This window comes from Equus caballus, chromosome 14 (genome assembly GCF_041296265.1).
Source record: "Equus caballus isolate H_3958 breed thoroughbred chromosome 14, TB-T2T, whole genome shotgun sequence".
In the NCBI taxonomy this organism is placed as follows: Eukaryota; Metazoa; Chordata; class Mammalia; order Perissodactyla; family Equidae; genus Equus; species Equus caballus.
Genome location: NC_091697.1, coordinates 66,661,756 through 66,679,160, shown reverse-complemented (window position 1 = coordinate 66,679,160; position 17,405 = coordinate 66,661,756). Strand labels below are relative to the sequence as shown.

The window sequence follows — 17,405 nt, the reverse complement described above, 5'->3', positions numbered from 1 at the left end:
AATGAGTATAAAGTGGTATCTTAGTGTGGTTTTGATTGCATTTTGCTGATGACTAGTGATGTCACACATCTTTTCATGTGCTTATTGGCCGTTGGTATATCTTTGGAGAAATGTTCATTCAGATCCTGTGTTCATTTTTTAATTGGGTTGTCTTTTTATTATTGAGTTGTAAGAATTTTTTATATATTCTGGATACAAGTTCCTTATCAAATATATGATTTGCAAATATTTTCTCCCATTTTATGGATTGTTTTTTCATGTTCTTTGAAGCACAAATTTTAAATTTTGATGAAGACCGCTGTATGTATTTTTTATTTTGTTGCTTATGCTTTCAGTGTTATGTATAAGAATCCCCTGCCAAATCCAAGGTCTTGAAGATTTACACCTATGTTTTCTTCTGAGAGTTTTATAGTTTTAGCTCTTACATTTAGATCTTTGTTCCATTTTGAATTAATCTTTCTATATGATATGAGGTAAGAGTCCAACTTCATTATTTTGCATGTGACAATTCAGTTGTTCTAGCACCATTTGTTGAAGAGACTATTCTTTCCTACTAGATGGTTTTGGCACCCTTGTCGAAAATCACTTGACTATAAATGGTTATACCTGGTTCTCGTACTAATTTCAAATCTAAGGGTTGGCTGAAGTTAAGATGAGGACAGTTTCCCCAACATTGTCACGTAATAGAGTTTATAGAACATTTCAAATAAATTTCCAGATGGGAGGCTTAAAGGTCTTAGAATTCCTTTCCCACCATGTAACCCCATGCTGTAAGTGCTCAGAAGATACCATAGGTTGACTTCAGTAAGTACTTGAGTATTTACTCTGCCATACTGTTTAGGTGATAATGGAAGTACGGATATCAGCAAGAAACTGCAAGTCTTTGAGGACAGAAAATCTTCAGTAGATAAGAAAGAGGCATACAGAAAACTCTGATACAGACAGACTGTGATTATATGATCTGAAAACACACCAGTTTTCACTGAAACTCCCGTTGAAATGGGAAGGGGGGGATTCTAATCCTGTCAGTGTTCTTGACACACAGTAGATGAATAGTAAATGTCTCTGTTGGCTGAGAAAAGCTCATTGAGGAAATAATATTTAGGGAAGACCTTGAACAGTGCAATGAAATTTCAAAGTAGGAGAATGGCAAGGGTCACTTAAGGTTCAGTCCATATTCTAGGGAACCGTAAATAATTCTGAGTGGCTGAATATAGGATGTTATAGGTTTGCTGTATAGTGAGATTGTGAAAGACTTTGAAATTTGTTGTGCAAGATTTGCATGGCAGTAACTTGATCACCTAGGAAGGTGAATGTGCTAGCAGTCTGAGGGATAAATTTGAGTGGGAGGTATCATTAATAGGTTGATGAGTTGGAGGCTATTTTAAGTCTGAGGTTGAAGGCCTCAAAAAGGAACCTACAGGGGCAAGCCCCATGGCCGAGTGGTTAAGTTCACATGCTCCACTGCTGGCGGCCCAGTGTTTTATTGTTCGAATCCTGGGTATGGACATGGCACTGCTCATCAAACCACACTGAGGCAGCATCCCACATACCACATCTAGAAGGACCCACAAAGAAGAATATACAACTATGTACCGGGGGGCTTTGGGGAGAAAAAGGAAAAGAATAAAATCTTAAAAAAAAAAAAAAAAAGGAACCTACAAATAATAAAGGAGAAAAGGAAATTGTTGTAGTAGCTGATTAAAAAGTAGACATCGTAAGACTTAAAATGCCTCCCTATCTTCAGGTGATTCTTAGGAGAAGGAATTATAAGTTTATTTCACTTGGGCATACATTACACCAATGAAGATAACATCAGGCAGCTAGAAATGCTGGATGGGCTAGAGATGTAGATTTGGGAATCTGTCATAAATTTATTGAATGATAATGCTAAACCAGACTCTGGAAATCTAGTTCCTGCCCTCATAGAGTGTATGAACCAAAAGGGGTCAATGTCGTAAACAGCTGTATGAACAAATACCTGCAATATCAGGTGATACATGTCTAATTGAGATGTGCACATGGTACAGAAATAGTATAGAATACTGAAGTGACTTGATTGCATAGAGGTGGTCTGTGAAACCCTGAAAGTTGGTGACATTATCAAGAGAAAGTAGAGTAGGACAAGAGACTTGATAAAGAGGAGCTAAAGTTTAGTATCTGTTGTCCCAACACAACAGATTGTAGCAGTATATAACTTGTTTTCTTAATTCTGTTTTCTAATCTTTAGGTAAGCCTGCAACTTTATTTGTTTATTTTTACCTCAATTACCTCTTTATTTATTTATTTTTCCCTTTTTTTGCTTTTTTCTCTTTTTTTTTTGAGGAAGATTAGTCCTGAGCTAACATTCACCATCAATCCTCCTCTTTTTGCTGAGGAAGATTGGCCCTGAGCTAGCATCCGTGCCCATCTTGCTCTATTTTATAAGTGGGACGCCTGGCACAGCATGGCTTGTTGAGAAGTGTGTAGGTCCATGCCCGGGATCCAAACCGGCAAACCCTGGGCCACCGAAGCTGAACATGAGAATTTAACTGCTGTGCCACCGGGCTGGCCCCCTCCAACTTTAAATGTATTAATTTTTTTCAAAATTTTATTATGAATTACCTATGTTTCAGAGAAAAAACATTTGTGACTAGGTATTTAAAGGTAACAGTATGAAAAGTTACTAGAGAGAGATTTATGAAGAGGTATAACTCTAGTTGACCACTTTCCCTTGAAACCATTAAATTTAAGGATTTTAGAATGAATTATTTTTAGTGACTGTAAAAAGTGTTATTCTAGGGGCTGTCCCCGTGGCCAAGTGGTTAAGTTCGCGCGCTCTGCTGCAGGCGGCCCAGTGTTTCGTTAGTTCGAATCCTGGGTGCGGACATGGCACTGCTCATCAGACCACGCTGAGGCAGCATCCCACATGCCACAACTAGAAGAACCCACAACGAAGAATACACAACTATGTACCGGGGGGCTTTGGGGAGAAAAAGGAAAAAATAAAAATCTTTAAAAAAATTAAAAAAAAAAAAGTGTTATTCTATGAAGTTGCTTGAGGCAGAAATGCTCAATTTTGGGGGCAGACTTTGTCTTTTTTTTTTTTTTTTTTGAGGAAGATTAGACCTGAGCTAACATCCCTGCCCATCTTCCTCTGCTTTATATGTGGGACACCTGCCACAGCATGGCTTTCCAAGCGGTGCCATGTCTGCACTCAGGATCCGAACCGCGAACCCCAGGCTGCTGAAGCAGAATGTATGAACTTAACCGCTGTGCCACCGGGCCGGCCCATCATAGACTTTGTCTTAAAAAGAATAAAATTTGCTGGGGCTGCCCCTGTGGCTGAGGGGTTAAGTTTGTGCACTCTGCTTCAGCGGCCCAGGGTTTCACTGGTTTCGAATCCTGGGCACAGACATGGCATCACCCGTCAGGCCATGTTGAGGTGGCGTCCCACATGCCACAACTAGAAGGACCCACAACTAAAATATACAACTACGTTCTGGGGGGATATGGGGAGAAAAAGCAGGGGAAAAAAAGGAAAAAAGAAGATTGGCAATGGTTGTTAGCTCAGGTGCCAGTCTTAAAAAAAAAAAGAATAAGATTTGTCTTTAATGTTAATTTTACAAATGCCCACTTTCCTATGAAATTGAGCTCTTGTTTTTTTTCCTGTGGTGATAGTTTTTAGTTGAAGTAAAATTTACCTCAGTTTAGTAAAGTTCACTACCATCTCAATCAAGATATAGAACATTTCCAGCATCCAAAAAAATTCTCTCAGGCCCAGCCTGGTGGCATAGTGGTTAAGTTCGCGCTCTCTGCTTACGTGGCATGCAGTTCATGGGTTTGGATCCTGGGCACAGACCTACACATCGCTCATCAAGTCAAGCTGTGGCAGCATCCCACATACAAAATAGAAGAAGACTGGCACAAATCTTAGCTCAGGGTCAATCTTCCTTACAAAAAAAAATAGTAATCCTCTCATGTAGTTAACCCCTCCCACTCCCAGCCTGTGGCAACCACGATCTGTTTTTCTGCCTATAGTTTTGTCTTTTACAGAATGTCATATAAATGGAATCATACAGTATGAAACTATTTTAGTCTGACTTTAAAAGCATAAAGCATTTGAAATTCATTGATGTCGTTCCATGTATCAATAGTTTATTCCCTTCTATTGCTGAATTTAGTGTTCCTTTGTATGTATGTATCACAGTTTGTTGTTGAAGGACATTCTGTTTCCAGTTTTTGGCATTAATGAGTAAAGCCGATATAAGCATTTATGTACAGGTTTTTGTATGAACAAAGTTTTCATTTCTTTTGGGTAAATACTTAGAAAGAAGATTGCTGGGTTGTATGGTAAATATACGTTTAACTTTGTAAGAAACTGCCAAAATTTCTGCCAGAAAGGTTCAAGGGAGATAAGGCACAGGGAGGTGAAGTCATTTGCTTTTAGTCCCAGAACTTAATGGCGGTAGTAATAATGTAACTTGAGACCATATCCATTTGGACAGTATTCTCCAAGTCTGAGAATCTGTAATCTATGGTTTCATTAAAACAAAAGCATGATGCATTAAGACGAAAGCATGTCATTGTATTTCCTAGCATCATAAAAGTCATTTTAATATCAAAATTTTACTCCTATTCAGAGAATCACACTTTATATGTATTATTGAGTGTTTGAATCCTGAAAGCTGGCCCCAGGGAACCTTGGATGCTGCTGGATTTGTCTGTTTTAGTTTCTAGTCAAGTTTCCATTCATTTCATCTCTGAAATCTAATAAAATTATAAAAGATTCTATGAAAGAGAGAGAAAGAAGGAAAAAAAGAAAGAAAACTGCCAAACTGTTTTCCAAAGCAGCTGTATCATTTTGCATTCCCATCAGCAATGAATGAGAATTCCAGTTGTTTCATGTCCTTGTCAACACTTGTTAGTGTCAGTTTTTATTTTAGGCAGTGACGAGCTTGGGACTGGCTTATACTGGTTTGAAAGAACTGATTATTAAATTTTCAGGAATTTTGTAAGGTGGTTAGTAAACACAGCCATTGTTAGAAATTAGACTATATAGACATAATTAAATAAATTATGTTAAAAACAAAGGTAATAAACATTTAAAACTCAGAACTTCCTATATCTTTACTATTTTCTATGCTCTTTAGGTTATATATGTCTAATCTATCTGTATAGTGGAAAGTACATGTCTTCCCAACTCTATATTCTAGTGAGGGGTAATCAGCCAAGTAGAAGCTTGGATCATTGATTTGAGACCTTTTTTTGAGTGTTAGTATTTAGCTATTATATATTTCTCTGTAAGCACTGCTTTAGCTGCATCTCACAAATTTTGATACTGTATTTTTTGTGGGGGGGGAGATTAGACCTGAGCTAACATCTGTGCCAATCCTCCTCTTTTTGCTGAGGAAGACTGGCCCTCAGCTAACTTCCATGCCCATCTTCCTCTATTTTATATGTGGGACTCCTGCCACAGCATGGCTTGATAAGCAGCACATAGGTCCTCACCAGGACCTGAAGTGGGGAACCCTGGGCCACTGAAGCAGAACATGACAACTTAACCGCTGCACCACCGGGCTGGCCCCTGATATTGTATTTTTGTTTTCATTCAATTTAAACTATTTTCTAGTTTCCCTTGTGACTTCCTGTTTGACCTGTGGGTTATTTAGATGTGTGTTAATTTCCAAAATTTGGGGATTTTCTAGATAGCTTTCTGGTACTGGTTTCTAGTTTAATTTTATTATGGTCAGAGAATGCTTTATGATTTCAGTTTTTTTTTTATTTGTTAAGTTTTGTCTGATGGTCTGGAATATTGTGTATTGTGATGAGTGTTCTGTGTGTACTTGAAAAGAGTGTATATTGGTTTGTTGTTATTGTTGGAATGTTCCATAAATGTTAAGTCACTTGATGATATTTTCCAGGTGTTCTCTATTTTTCCTTATTATCTATCTATTCTGTCAATTACTGAGGGAAGAGTGTTGATGTCTGCAAGTGTAATTGCAGATTTTTAACTTTTTATTTCTCTTTTTGGTTTGGTGTTTCATGTATTGTAAAGCTCTGTTGTTGGACACATAGACATTTAATATTGTTATAATATCTTGGTAAATTGATCCTTTTATCATTTGATATCCCTCTTTATTGCTGATAATGCTCCTTATTCTGAAGTTTACTTTATCTGATGTTAATCTAGCACTCTGGCTCTTTTTTGGTTGTTTGCATAACATTTTTTCCACTCTCTTACTTTGAACTTATCTATGTCTTTAAAGTAGGCTTTTTGTAGGCAGCATATTATTGTGTGTTGTTATTTTTATATCCTATTTGGCTGCCTCTGTCTTCTAATTGGTGTGTTCAGACTATTTACATTTAATGTAATTATTGGTGTGGTTGGATTAGACCTACCATTTTATTTGTTTACTGTTTTTCTCATCTGTTTTTCCCTCTGTTTTCCCTTTTTCCTCTTCTTTGGTGTTATTTTAATGTTTGTTAGTATTTCTTTTTAATTTATCTACTGGATTTTTTGCTTTATCTCCCCTTCTTCTCTCTCTATAAATATATACATATTTTTTTAAGTGATTGCTCTGGGGATTATAGCATATATACCTAACTATTTACAGTCCAATTAGTGTTAATATTGTACTTCTACAAGTAAAATGCAGAGCCTTACAACCATAGAGGTCCATTTACCTCCTTTCCCTTATCTTATAGTTTTCACATGTATTACATCTCCATATATTGAAAACCTTATCAGGCATTGTTATAATTTTGCTTTCGTAGTTGTTAACATTTTAAATAACTTAGAAGAAAAATGATCTATTGTATTTCCCAGTTAGTTACCGTTTCTGTGGCTCTTTCTTTATTCCCGAAGGTCGAAGTTTTTGTTACTTTCTCATGTATCTTCAAGCTAAAGAACTTCTTTTAGCACTTTTTTTTAGAGCTGGCCCAGTGATGGCAGATTCCTAAGATTCCTATAGTTTTCTTCATCTGAAGATATCTTTACTTCAGCTTTGTTCCAGAAGAGTATTTTTACTGGATATAGAATTCTGTGTTGACAGTTCTTTTCTTTCAGAACTTTAAAGATTTTGTGCCACTGTCCTCTGGTCTCTGATTTCTGATGAGAAATATGCAGTCCTTCCATGTTTCCCTAAATGTAGTTTTTAAATTTTTCTTTAGCTGCTTCAAGTTTTTTATTTTTTAATATTTGATTTTCAGCCATCTTTTATGATGTAGTGGGTCTGGTTTTCTCTATAGTTGTCGTGTTTTGGAGTTTGCTTGTTCCTGAATCTAAATTTGTGTCTTTTGCCAAATTTGAGAAGTTTTTAGCCATCATTTCTTGAAGTATTTTTCTGCACTGCTCTCTTTCTCAGACTCCAATGACGTGAATGTTAGACTTTTTTATGTTGTCTCACAGGTCCCTGAGGTTCTCTTCATTTTTTTTTCAAATTTTTTTCTTTTCTGTTATTCAGATTGGATATTTTTTAATGACTTATCTTCAAGTTCACTGACTTTTTCTTTCAAGAGCTGTAAAGGGTCTGAAATTTTACCCTTGTTGTTAGCTAAGAAATTAACTTGTTTTTTGGTTACTGGAAGAAGACATGATAAAGGACTTTATGACTCAAAGCACATAGCAAGTAGGATGAGTATCATGTTTGTGTCTATTTCCCTTGCCCCTCTCTGGCCAGGGTGGTGAGATAGAGGGGTCCAGGCTGATGTTGCACCCGCCTTTGGTTTGTGTCACTGCTGAGGAACCTGAGCTAAAGGGACCCAAATCATTTATAATAGGCAGTAAGTCTACTTATTCTTTGCTACAGAGGAAACAATATCTTTAGTATACTGGATGGTAAACAGACCTGGTCTTTACTTGGGAAAGAGAGACTTACCTCTTTCTTCCAAGGCTGTATCCCAGAAATATAGGCTTCTCTCAGAGTTTTAGCACCCTGCACTGTCACACACTCTTGGGCAGCTTGGACTACTCTTGCAGAAAAGCAGTTAAAGAAGGGAGAGAAAATACTAATGAGAATTTTTGTCTTCTGCTCTTCAGACAACTAGATCCTCTTTTCCTGGTTCAACTGGCCAAAGAAGTAGATTTTCTCTTGGGGTTTTAGGTGCTAGTGCTTTCATTACAGCTGCTGTCATGCAGCTAAGCAAGTATATCTGGCCTCGGGACAGGGCCAGGAGAGAAAAGAGGGGAGGGGGAAGAAGAGGAAAAGGAATTTTCCGCTTATATTCTCTAGGTTGCAGGGGCGCTGGTGTTACAGCCACAAAGACGGTTTTTATTGGAGTCATTGCTGCACACACTCCTTGGGTAGTTCTGCCATTGGTGCCATTCTCAAGAAAAGCTGAGAGCGAAAAGAAGAAAAAAAGTAAAATTCACCCCCCATAAGGGTCTCTTTTTCACATTTTGGCTCCCTCCCATATTTACCTGCTATTACTTTTAGATCATTGTTTTTTGTATTCTATCCAGCTTTTAGTGTTAACAAGTAGGAGAGAGAGGCTATAGTGGGCTTCTTTAATCTTGTTTGAACTCTAAAGCACTACTTTTTAATTGAAGAGATACTAGTGACAACCTTGGAATTTTTTATAAAAATAATCTCCAGCACACTACTAGGTGATGATGTAAGGGAGGAAAAGAATACACATTTATTAAAAATACTGATGTCTCCTCAAGTGCATATCCTGGACAACTGTACTTCTGATCACTCAGAACCTGTGCTCCAGGCAAAGAAGCCATCAGTGTTCCCTTCCACCATCACGTCTTCATTCAACTGCCCTCTCTCTCCATACTCCTTTTCCTCCTGTTCCAGTGGGGAACAGCTTGCACTCAGTAGGAAACTGAAGGCGGCATGGAAAGTTGGGCACAGAGATAAATGAGTCCTGACAACCTTTAGTGAGTGACTGCTCCATGGCCACTCCCTGAGCAGTGGGGCAGGACATTCTTAAGTGCTGATGAATGGGCACCCAAAGGAAGTGCATGCCTCATAGCCTCCCCACAGTGGGGTGACTGCTGCTGCCACAGCCACTACTGGAGTTGCCCACTGTCCACACCATTTCCATCCTGCCCTTCACTCTTGGACTCTGAACTATGAGACACAAGGGTCCTTTTTGTTACATAAACATGTTAGTTTTTCTTTCTCTGATTCTGGTGTCAGAGAACTATGAATACCCAAGATATTAGCATAATATGGACATTCAATTATAATAAGAATACATTATAGATTGTCAATAGTCTATCACTATATACTGTATTACAATTTTTACTTTTAACAGTCATACATATTTTAAAGAATTTAAAAGGGAAAAGTAGTCTCTTAGTTATTCAGATATTTACTATTTCTGTTGCTTTTCCTTCATCCAGTGTTCCCTCTTATATCCTTTTTCTTCAGTGTAAAGAATGTCCTGTAGCATTTTTTTAGAGTAGGTCTATTGATGAATTCTCTTATTTGTACGTCATCTGAAAACTCTTTTATTTCACCTTCATTCCTGAAGGATATTTTTGCTTTTTATAGGTTTCCGGGTTGTTAGTTCTTTCTTTCAGCACTTTGAAAGTGTTCTTCCACTGTTTTCTAGCCTTTGTGATTTCTGATGAGAAATCTGGAGTCGTTTGAATTGGTGTCCTGTGTAAAAATATGTTTTTTCTTTAGCTACTTTCACTATTTTATATATCTTATTTTCAGCAGTTTGATGATGATGGCTGTAGGTGTATTTTTCTTTGGTTTTATCCTCATTGGGGTTTGCTGAGCTTCTTGAATCTATATATTTATGTCCTTCACCAAAATCAGAAATTTTCAGCCATTATTTCCATAAATATTTCTGCGACAATCTTTTCTCTCTCCTTCTGAGACTCCAGTGACATGGACTTAGACTTTTAGATATTGTCCCACAGGTCCCTGAGGCTTTCTTCTGTTCTTTTCAATTCTTTTCATTGTTATTCAGATTAGATACTTTGTATGTGTTTATTTTCATCTTCACTGACACTTTTATTTGTCATCTTCATTCTGTTATTGAACCCATTCTGTGAACTATTTATTTCAGATAATTTTTTTCTCATTCTTGGTTATTTTTTTGTAGCTTCTGTTTCTTTGCTGAGAACTTCTTTTTATTCCTTTCAAATGTATTTGCCTTTACTTCATGAAGCACAGTTAGAAAAGTTTTTAAAAGATTTTTTGACTAATACTTGCAACATCTGGATTATCTTGGGGTTGGCATCTGTTGATTGTCTTTTCCCTTGAGATTTGGTTACAAATTCATTTATGTAAGTATTAAATTATAGCATGAATTGAGATTTACTATTTTTGAAATTGTATTTCATTTTTTTAAATTTTGCTGTTTTGTTTCTCTCAAGATTAATTCATTTCTTTTTCCCTCAAAGTTAATATCAAGTGGGGATGAGAAATGCAAAAGGAAATCAGAGTAACTCTTGATTAAAGGTAACTCTGGATTTAGAAATTTTAAAGTAATAAAGTGGATAGATAAGAAAATATTAGCAATTATCTGACGCACTTCTCATTATATAGGCAAAAAAATTGGTACCCAAGGAAATTCATTATGTAATCATAGACAAGTTAGTGTGCAGACAGAACTAGACTCAGGAGCTCCTGATCCCCAGGAAATTGTGAAATTTTAAAGGTAGAGACTTTTGTTGAAAATGAAGTTGTGTGTACAAGTTATAGGACTTTAGTACCTGTATCTTACTCGGTGCAAGTATATCTTAGTTTCTAGTAGGGCAAAGAGAAGGAGCAGAAGGCAACATTCATTCATTCATTCATTCCATCATTCATTTTATTTATTTATTTTAAGGAAGATTAGCCCTGAGCTAACGTCTGCTGCCAATCCTCCTCTTTTTGCTGAGGAAGACTGGCCCTGAGCTGATATCCATGCCCATCTTCCTCTACTTTATATGTGGGATGCCTGTCACAGGATGACCTGACAAGTGGTGTGTTGGTCCGCACCTGGAATCCAAACTGGCGAAACCTGGGCTGCCAAAGTGAAACGTGCAAAATTAACCACTGTGCCCCCGGGCCAGCCCCAAACAACATTTATTTTTAATGAATATTGTCAGAAAACTGGATCATGTGTGTAGGTACCTAATTTTCTCATATCGTGTCGGTAAATGCCTCTCTTCTACATTTTTTAAAAATAGGCTTTATTCTTTAAAACAGTTTTAAGTTCACAGCAAAATTGAGTGGAAGGTATAGAACTTTCCCTTGTATTGCCTCTACACATGCATTATCCCTCATTATCAACGTCTTCTACCAGAGTGATACATTTGTTACAATTGATGAAACTACATTGACACGTCATTATCACCCAAAGTCCACGGTTTACATTAGGGTTCACTCTTGGTGTTGTGTGTTTTATGGGTTTGGACAAATGTATAAAGACATTATCCACCATTATAGTATCATACAGAGTAATTTCACTCTCCTAAAAATCCTCTGTGCTTTGCCAATTCATCCCTCCCTCCCTGTTAATGCACTGATCTTTTACTGTCTTCATAGTTTTGCCTTTTCTAGAATGTCATACAGTTGGAATCATACAACATGTAGCCTTTTCATACTGACTTCTTTCACTTAGTAATATGCATTTAAGTTTTCTCTTATGTCTTTTCACGGCAAGATAGCTCATTTCCTTTTAGTACTGAATAATATTCTGTTGTCTCGATATACCACAGTTTATTTACCCATTCACCTACTGAAGGATATCTTGGTTGTTTCCAAGTTTTGGTAATTATAAATAAAGCTGCTATAAACACTGTGTGCAGGTTTTTGTGTGAACATAAGTTTTCAACTCCTCTGGGTAAATACTAAAGTGCACAATTGCTAGACCATACGTAAGGGTATGTTTAGTTTTATTAGGAACTGCCAAATTGTCTTCCAAAGTGGCTATGCCATTTTGCATTCCCACCAGCAATGAATGAGAGTTCCTGTTGCTGCATATCCTTGCCAGCATTTCATGTTGTCAGTTTCCAGATTTTGATCATTCCAGTAGTTGCGTAGAGTGTACCATGATGAGGTATAGTGTATCTTGTTGTTTTCATTTGCATTTCCCTGATGATGTGTGATGTGGAGCCTCTTTTCATATGCTCGTGTGCCATGTGTATATCTTTGGTGAGGTGTCTGTTAATGCCCTTGGTTCGCTTTTTATTTGGCTTGTTCATTTTCTTAGTGTTGAGTTTTAAGAGTTCTTTGTATATTTTGGATGACAGTCTTTTATCAGATCTGTCTTTTGCGAATATTTTCTCTCAGTCTATGGCTTGTTTTTCTGTTCTCCTCACAGCTCTTTTTCAGAGCAGAAGTTTTTATATTTTAATGAAGTCTATCTTATCAATTCTTTCTTTCATGGATTGTGCCTTTGTTTTCTAAAAAGTCAGTACCAAACCCAAGGTCATCTAGATTTTCTCATATGTTATCTTCTAGGAATTTTATACTTTTGTGCTTTACATTTAGGACTGTGATCCATTTTGAGTTGATTTTTGTGAAGGATGTAGGGTCTGTGTCTAGATTCATATTTTTACTTGTGGATATTCAGTTATTCCAGCACTATTTGTTGAAGAGACTTTTTTTTTCTCCATTGTGTTGCCTTTGCTCCTTTGTCAAAGATCAATTGGCTATATTTGTGTGGGACTATTTTGAAACTCTCTGTTCTGTTTCATTGATCTATTTATTCTTTCACCAGTACCACAATGTGTTGATTACGTTAGCTTTATAGTAAATCTTAGAGTCAGGTAGCTTCAGTCCTCCACCTTTTTTCTTCTGCTTCAATATTGTGTTGGCTGTTCTGAGTCTTGTGTGTCTCCATATCGACTTTAGGATCGGTTTATTGATATCCACAAAATAACTTGCTAGGATTTTGATTGGGATTGCATTCAATCTGTAGATCAAATTAGGTAGAACTGACGTCTTGACAATCTTGAGTCCTCCTGTTCATGAACATGAAATATGCTCTTCTTTGACTTCATTCATCAGAGTTTTGTAGTTTTCCTCATATAGATCTTGTATATATTTTATTAGATTTATACCTAAGTATTTAATTTTGGGGGTCTCCTAATGTAAATGGTTGTGTTTTTAATTTCAAATTCTATTTGTTCATTAATGGTATATAGGAAATTAAGTAACTTTTGTATGTTAACCTTGTGTCCTACAACTTTGTCATAATTGCTTTTTAGTTCCAGGAGGTTTTTTTGTTGATTCTTTTGGATTTCCTAGTTAGGCAGTCTTGTTGTCTGTGAACGAAGAGTTTTATTTCTTCCCAATCTGCATTCCCTTTATTTCCTTTTCTTGTCTTATTGCATTAGCTAGGACTTCCAGTATGATGTTGAAAAGTAGTGGTGAAAGGGGGCATTCTTGCCTTGTTCCTGATCTTAGTGGGAAAGCTTCAAGTTTTTCATCATTAAGTATATGTTAGCTTTAGATTTCTTGTAGATAATTTTTTTCCAGTTGAGGAAGTTCCCCTGTATTCCTAGTATACTGAGAGTTTTTATCGTGAATGGGTATTGGAGCCATTCTGCTACATTTTTATGTAGATGTTCTTTATTTCAAATTTTTCAGTATTATTGACAACCTGATTGACAAATTTGTGGCCAGTTCTTAGCATATGCGTAATCATTTTCTTAGAATTCAGTCAACAGGTAATCATTGAGTCCTGCCAGGAACTGAGTAAAAGGTAGTAAACAAGATACTCTGCTTTCCTTATTGAGTTTGTAGTCTACAAATGGATAATAATTATAATGTAGTGTGGCAGGAAGAATTATGATAGAAGTAGATATTCTGTGGAAACATATAGGCCAGTCACCTAACCAGATTCAGCTGGAGGTGAGGTGAGGTTGTTAGGAATGTGTTCCAAAAGAAGTAACATATAAGATTATTTATTTTTAAATTTCTTGAAGTGAAATTGCTAAGGTAATGGAGGCCTACTTTTGTGAGAGTTTGAGTCTGTAAGAATGAGCTCCTGAGAGAAAAGAAAGTCTCTCTTTTAAATTTTTCCGTAAGGAATTGAAACTATTTTTGAAAGATTTAAAGAAATGCCCTATGCCATAGAGGATAGTTTACTTAAAAAGCTGATGAGAAAATCTTATGAATTAGGAGTGGCCTCAAAAGGTAATTTGTCCTACAAAAAATTTAGTAATCATAAAAGAAAAAATTGATAATTTATCTTTTCTAAAATTAAGAACTTCTATTTATCAAAATCTACCATTAAGAAAGTAGAAATGCGGGGCCAGCTCCGTGGCCAAGTGGTTAAGTTTGCACACTCCGCTGCGGCAGCCCAGGGTTCGGATCCTGGGCATGGACATGGCACCACTCGTCAGGCCACGTTGAGGCGGCGTCCCACATCCCACAACTAGAAGGACCTGCAACTAAGATATACAACTATGTACCGGGGGGTTTGGGGAAATAAAGCAGGAAAAAAAAAAAAAACTAAGTAGAAAGGCAAGCCACAGACTGGGAGAAAATACTTGCAGTATGTGTCTGACCAAGAACTTGTATCTAGAATATATAAAGAACTCCTACAAATTAACAGAAACAGTATAAAATGGGCAAAATACTTGGAGATCCTTCACAAAAGAAGAGAACCAAATGCCTATTAAACATAAGAAAAATTGCTCAGCATCATTATTCATCAGGGAAATGCAAATTCAAGCCACAATAAGGTAGACTGTCTACCTGCCATAATAGCTAAAATGATGAAGATGGAATATATCAAAGTGTTGACAAGAATGTAGAGTAACTGAAATTTTCATATATTACTGGTGGGAGTGTAAATTATACAATCACTTTAGAAGATTATTGAGTGATATCTTCTAAAGCAGAACATTGACCTACCCTGTGATCCAGCTGTTCCACTCCTATGTAATACCAAACACAAATTTCTTCACGTTTGCTAAAAGATATGTATACTAGAAGTTGATAGTGGTAAAAAAAAACCCCAAAAAACTGATAACCACCCAAATGCCCATCAACAGTAGAATAGATCAATTGTGGTATATTCACACAGTAGAATATTTTACAGGAAAGAGAATGAGTGATCTCTATTACTATACACAACAGTATAGAAGAATTGCACATATGTTACATTAAGAACAAAAACCAAACACAAAAGAATATTTTCTGTATGATTACAGTTTTATGAAGAGCAAAAGTAAGAAAAATTAATCCATGCTGGTAGAAGCCTGGGTGGGGAGAGGGTAGAGAATGGGAGGAAGCATGAGTGGAGCTTCTGGAGTTGATGATAATGTTCTCTCTCTTGATCTGGATGCTTATTACACAGGTATGTTGGGTTTGTGAAAATACCTAGCTGTGCACTTTTGATATATACAGTTTTCTTTTTATGTTACTTTTCTTAAAAAAAGAGTATTGATCTTTACTGTCATAAGAAAACTATATAATAAAGCTAAAAGCTTTACAATCTAGATTTGTTGGTTATTATACTTTAAGAAGGACAAAAATCGTTCCTTAGCTTAATAAATATGTAAATGTTTGGGGGGATGACATAGTTTTAGTTTGAAACTATAGAAATTTTAGAATTTTTGTAGTCTTAATTGAATTAGTATTAAACCTTCCTTTTATAGTAAAGCAGTACTTTGAACTTCTTATACATACAACATGTTTTCAAGAGCTGATGTTTGACTATTATATAGTAGTCAACATTATTATATATGACTACGTAGAGCATTAAATTTTGTTTTTGTTAATTATAACTCAACATGACAAATTAGTATCTCTAAAGGGGCGACTAGAAAAGATTTTCTTTTTTAAATCTTAAATGACTTTTTGTGAAGAGGGGAGAAGATGAGTAAAAGTGTGTTTTTGGTTCATTTTTCCTCTCGGAGGAAGAACTATAAAAAGCTGTTCTTGTTCTTTCTTCTCTTCTTATCAAGAGAATGTTCTATTTCTGTGTGGATAGAGACAAAATTATAACAGATAAACCTACCAATCCCTTGTCTGTTACTGTTTTTAACAGTCAAGTCCCTCATCTCCAGAGCCAGCTGGTCTTGCAGAAGATATTAGTACAAACTCCAATGGTCCAAAACCTGCAGAAGTTGTGCTCGATGATGACAGAGAAGATCTTTTTGCAGGTAATTCTAAATATCTTAATTTTTTTAATAATGGCCAATTGTAGTACATATATATCTTGATAGAAGATAGTCTCTAAAGCAAAACTGAAATTTTGCGTGAAGTATCAGGGGTAGCTCTTCCTGTTAACAACTTAGAAGGATAGGAAATTTTCAATTAGATCACCTTGTGAAAAATACAGACACTTAAAAGAAGCCAAAATGTGATCTTTCTGGTTTTAAGAATTTGAAAATAAATCTCATAATTTGATTGTTTTGATCAATATTTGAATTCAGAAAACTAATGATTGTAGCATTCATGCTTTGAGAAATAGCAGTAATTCTGTTCTTTATTACTTACAAGTTGTCACAAAGCAAAATTAAACTCTAGATTTAAAAATCACTTAATTTATAGTCTATGTATTTGAAATGTTTGTTGTAATAAAATACTTCAGTATTTACCACCTGTTCCATTTTGATTCACTTTTGGGTGAGAAAATTGATGCTTGAGGAATTTATTTTTGATGTGGGGTCAGGATTTAGTCTAGTCCATCTCACCTTTAAAAATAATGGACTCTCTTCAAAACGGTCTGGTGTAAGATTAAAATTAAGGTACAAATTAATGTTTAGTCATTAAAAGGTAAAAATCTTCCTTAGAGTTAATGAGACAAAAAATTAAAATAGTAAATCTTTGTGTGTTTAATAGCTTAATTTACCTGAACTGGCTTTTATTGAGTTAAAATTTAATGTGTCCTCAGCCTTTATAGTGGTTGAATATTTAAACCATTCTGTATTTTTGTACATATGTGTTTGAAGATACAATCTTCCATCACAAAGGTCCATATAATTTCCTGCTTGATTAGTTCCATGAATAGTTTTCACTGTATATGAATTCGTATATTCATCATGTCAGAAAATTAAAAGTATGATAAATACCAATCATATTTCACCCTTTTTTTTGGTAGTTACCCAACAACTTAGAGTAAAATCACAGTTAACCAAAATTATTATATTCTTTTTTATTTCCATTCATGTACTTTTTTCCAGGCAGGCATTAAAAGTTTTTTTGTGGCATGTATGTTTTAATCTGAAAGATAACACAAGTCCTTTCTCTGCTGCATAGAAACTAATCTAAAATTGTGTGTATTTTCCTCTAATAGTGTAGAGTTGTACATAGAAGTTTGGGATTATCCATTTTATATTAAAGAATCTTTCACCTTGAAGTCTCAGAATTCTATCTAAATGATTTTTCTGAAACTCTTAACAGCAGAAGAGTGTGTGTGTGTAAGGAAAGGTTTTTTTTTTAACAGTGTGCATAGCTGATCAAACAGTTTGCCAAATGAAGACTATACCATGATATTTGCCCACTTAAAATATT

At 35.7% G+C, this 17,405-nt stretch overlaps 1 protein-coding gene across 1 annotated transcript in view; it reads left to right on the top strand.

Moving 5' to 3' along the window:
* Positions 1-17,405, top strand: part of SNX2 (sorting nexin 2) — a 50,700-nt gene that overhangs the window by 3,647 nt on the left and 29,648 nt on the right. Inside the window, exon 2 of the mRNA XM_023617795.2 lies at positions 15,937-16,051. Coding sequence (XP_023473563.1) covers positions 15,937-16,051 — 115 coding nt within the window. The remainder of the gene's footprint in view (positions 1-15,936; positions 16,052-17,405) is intronic.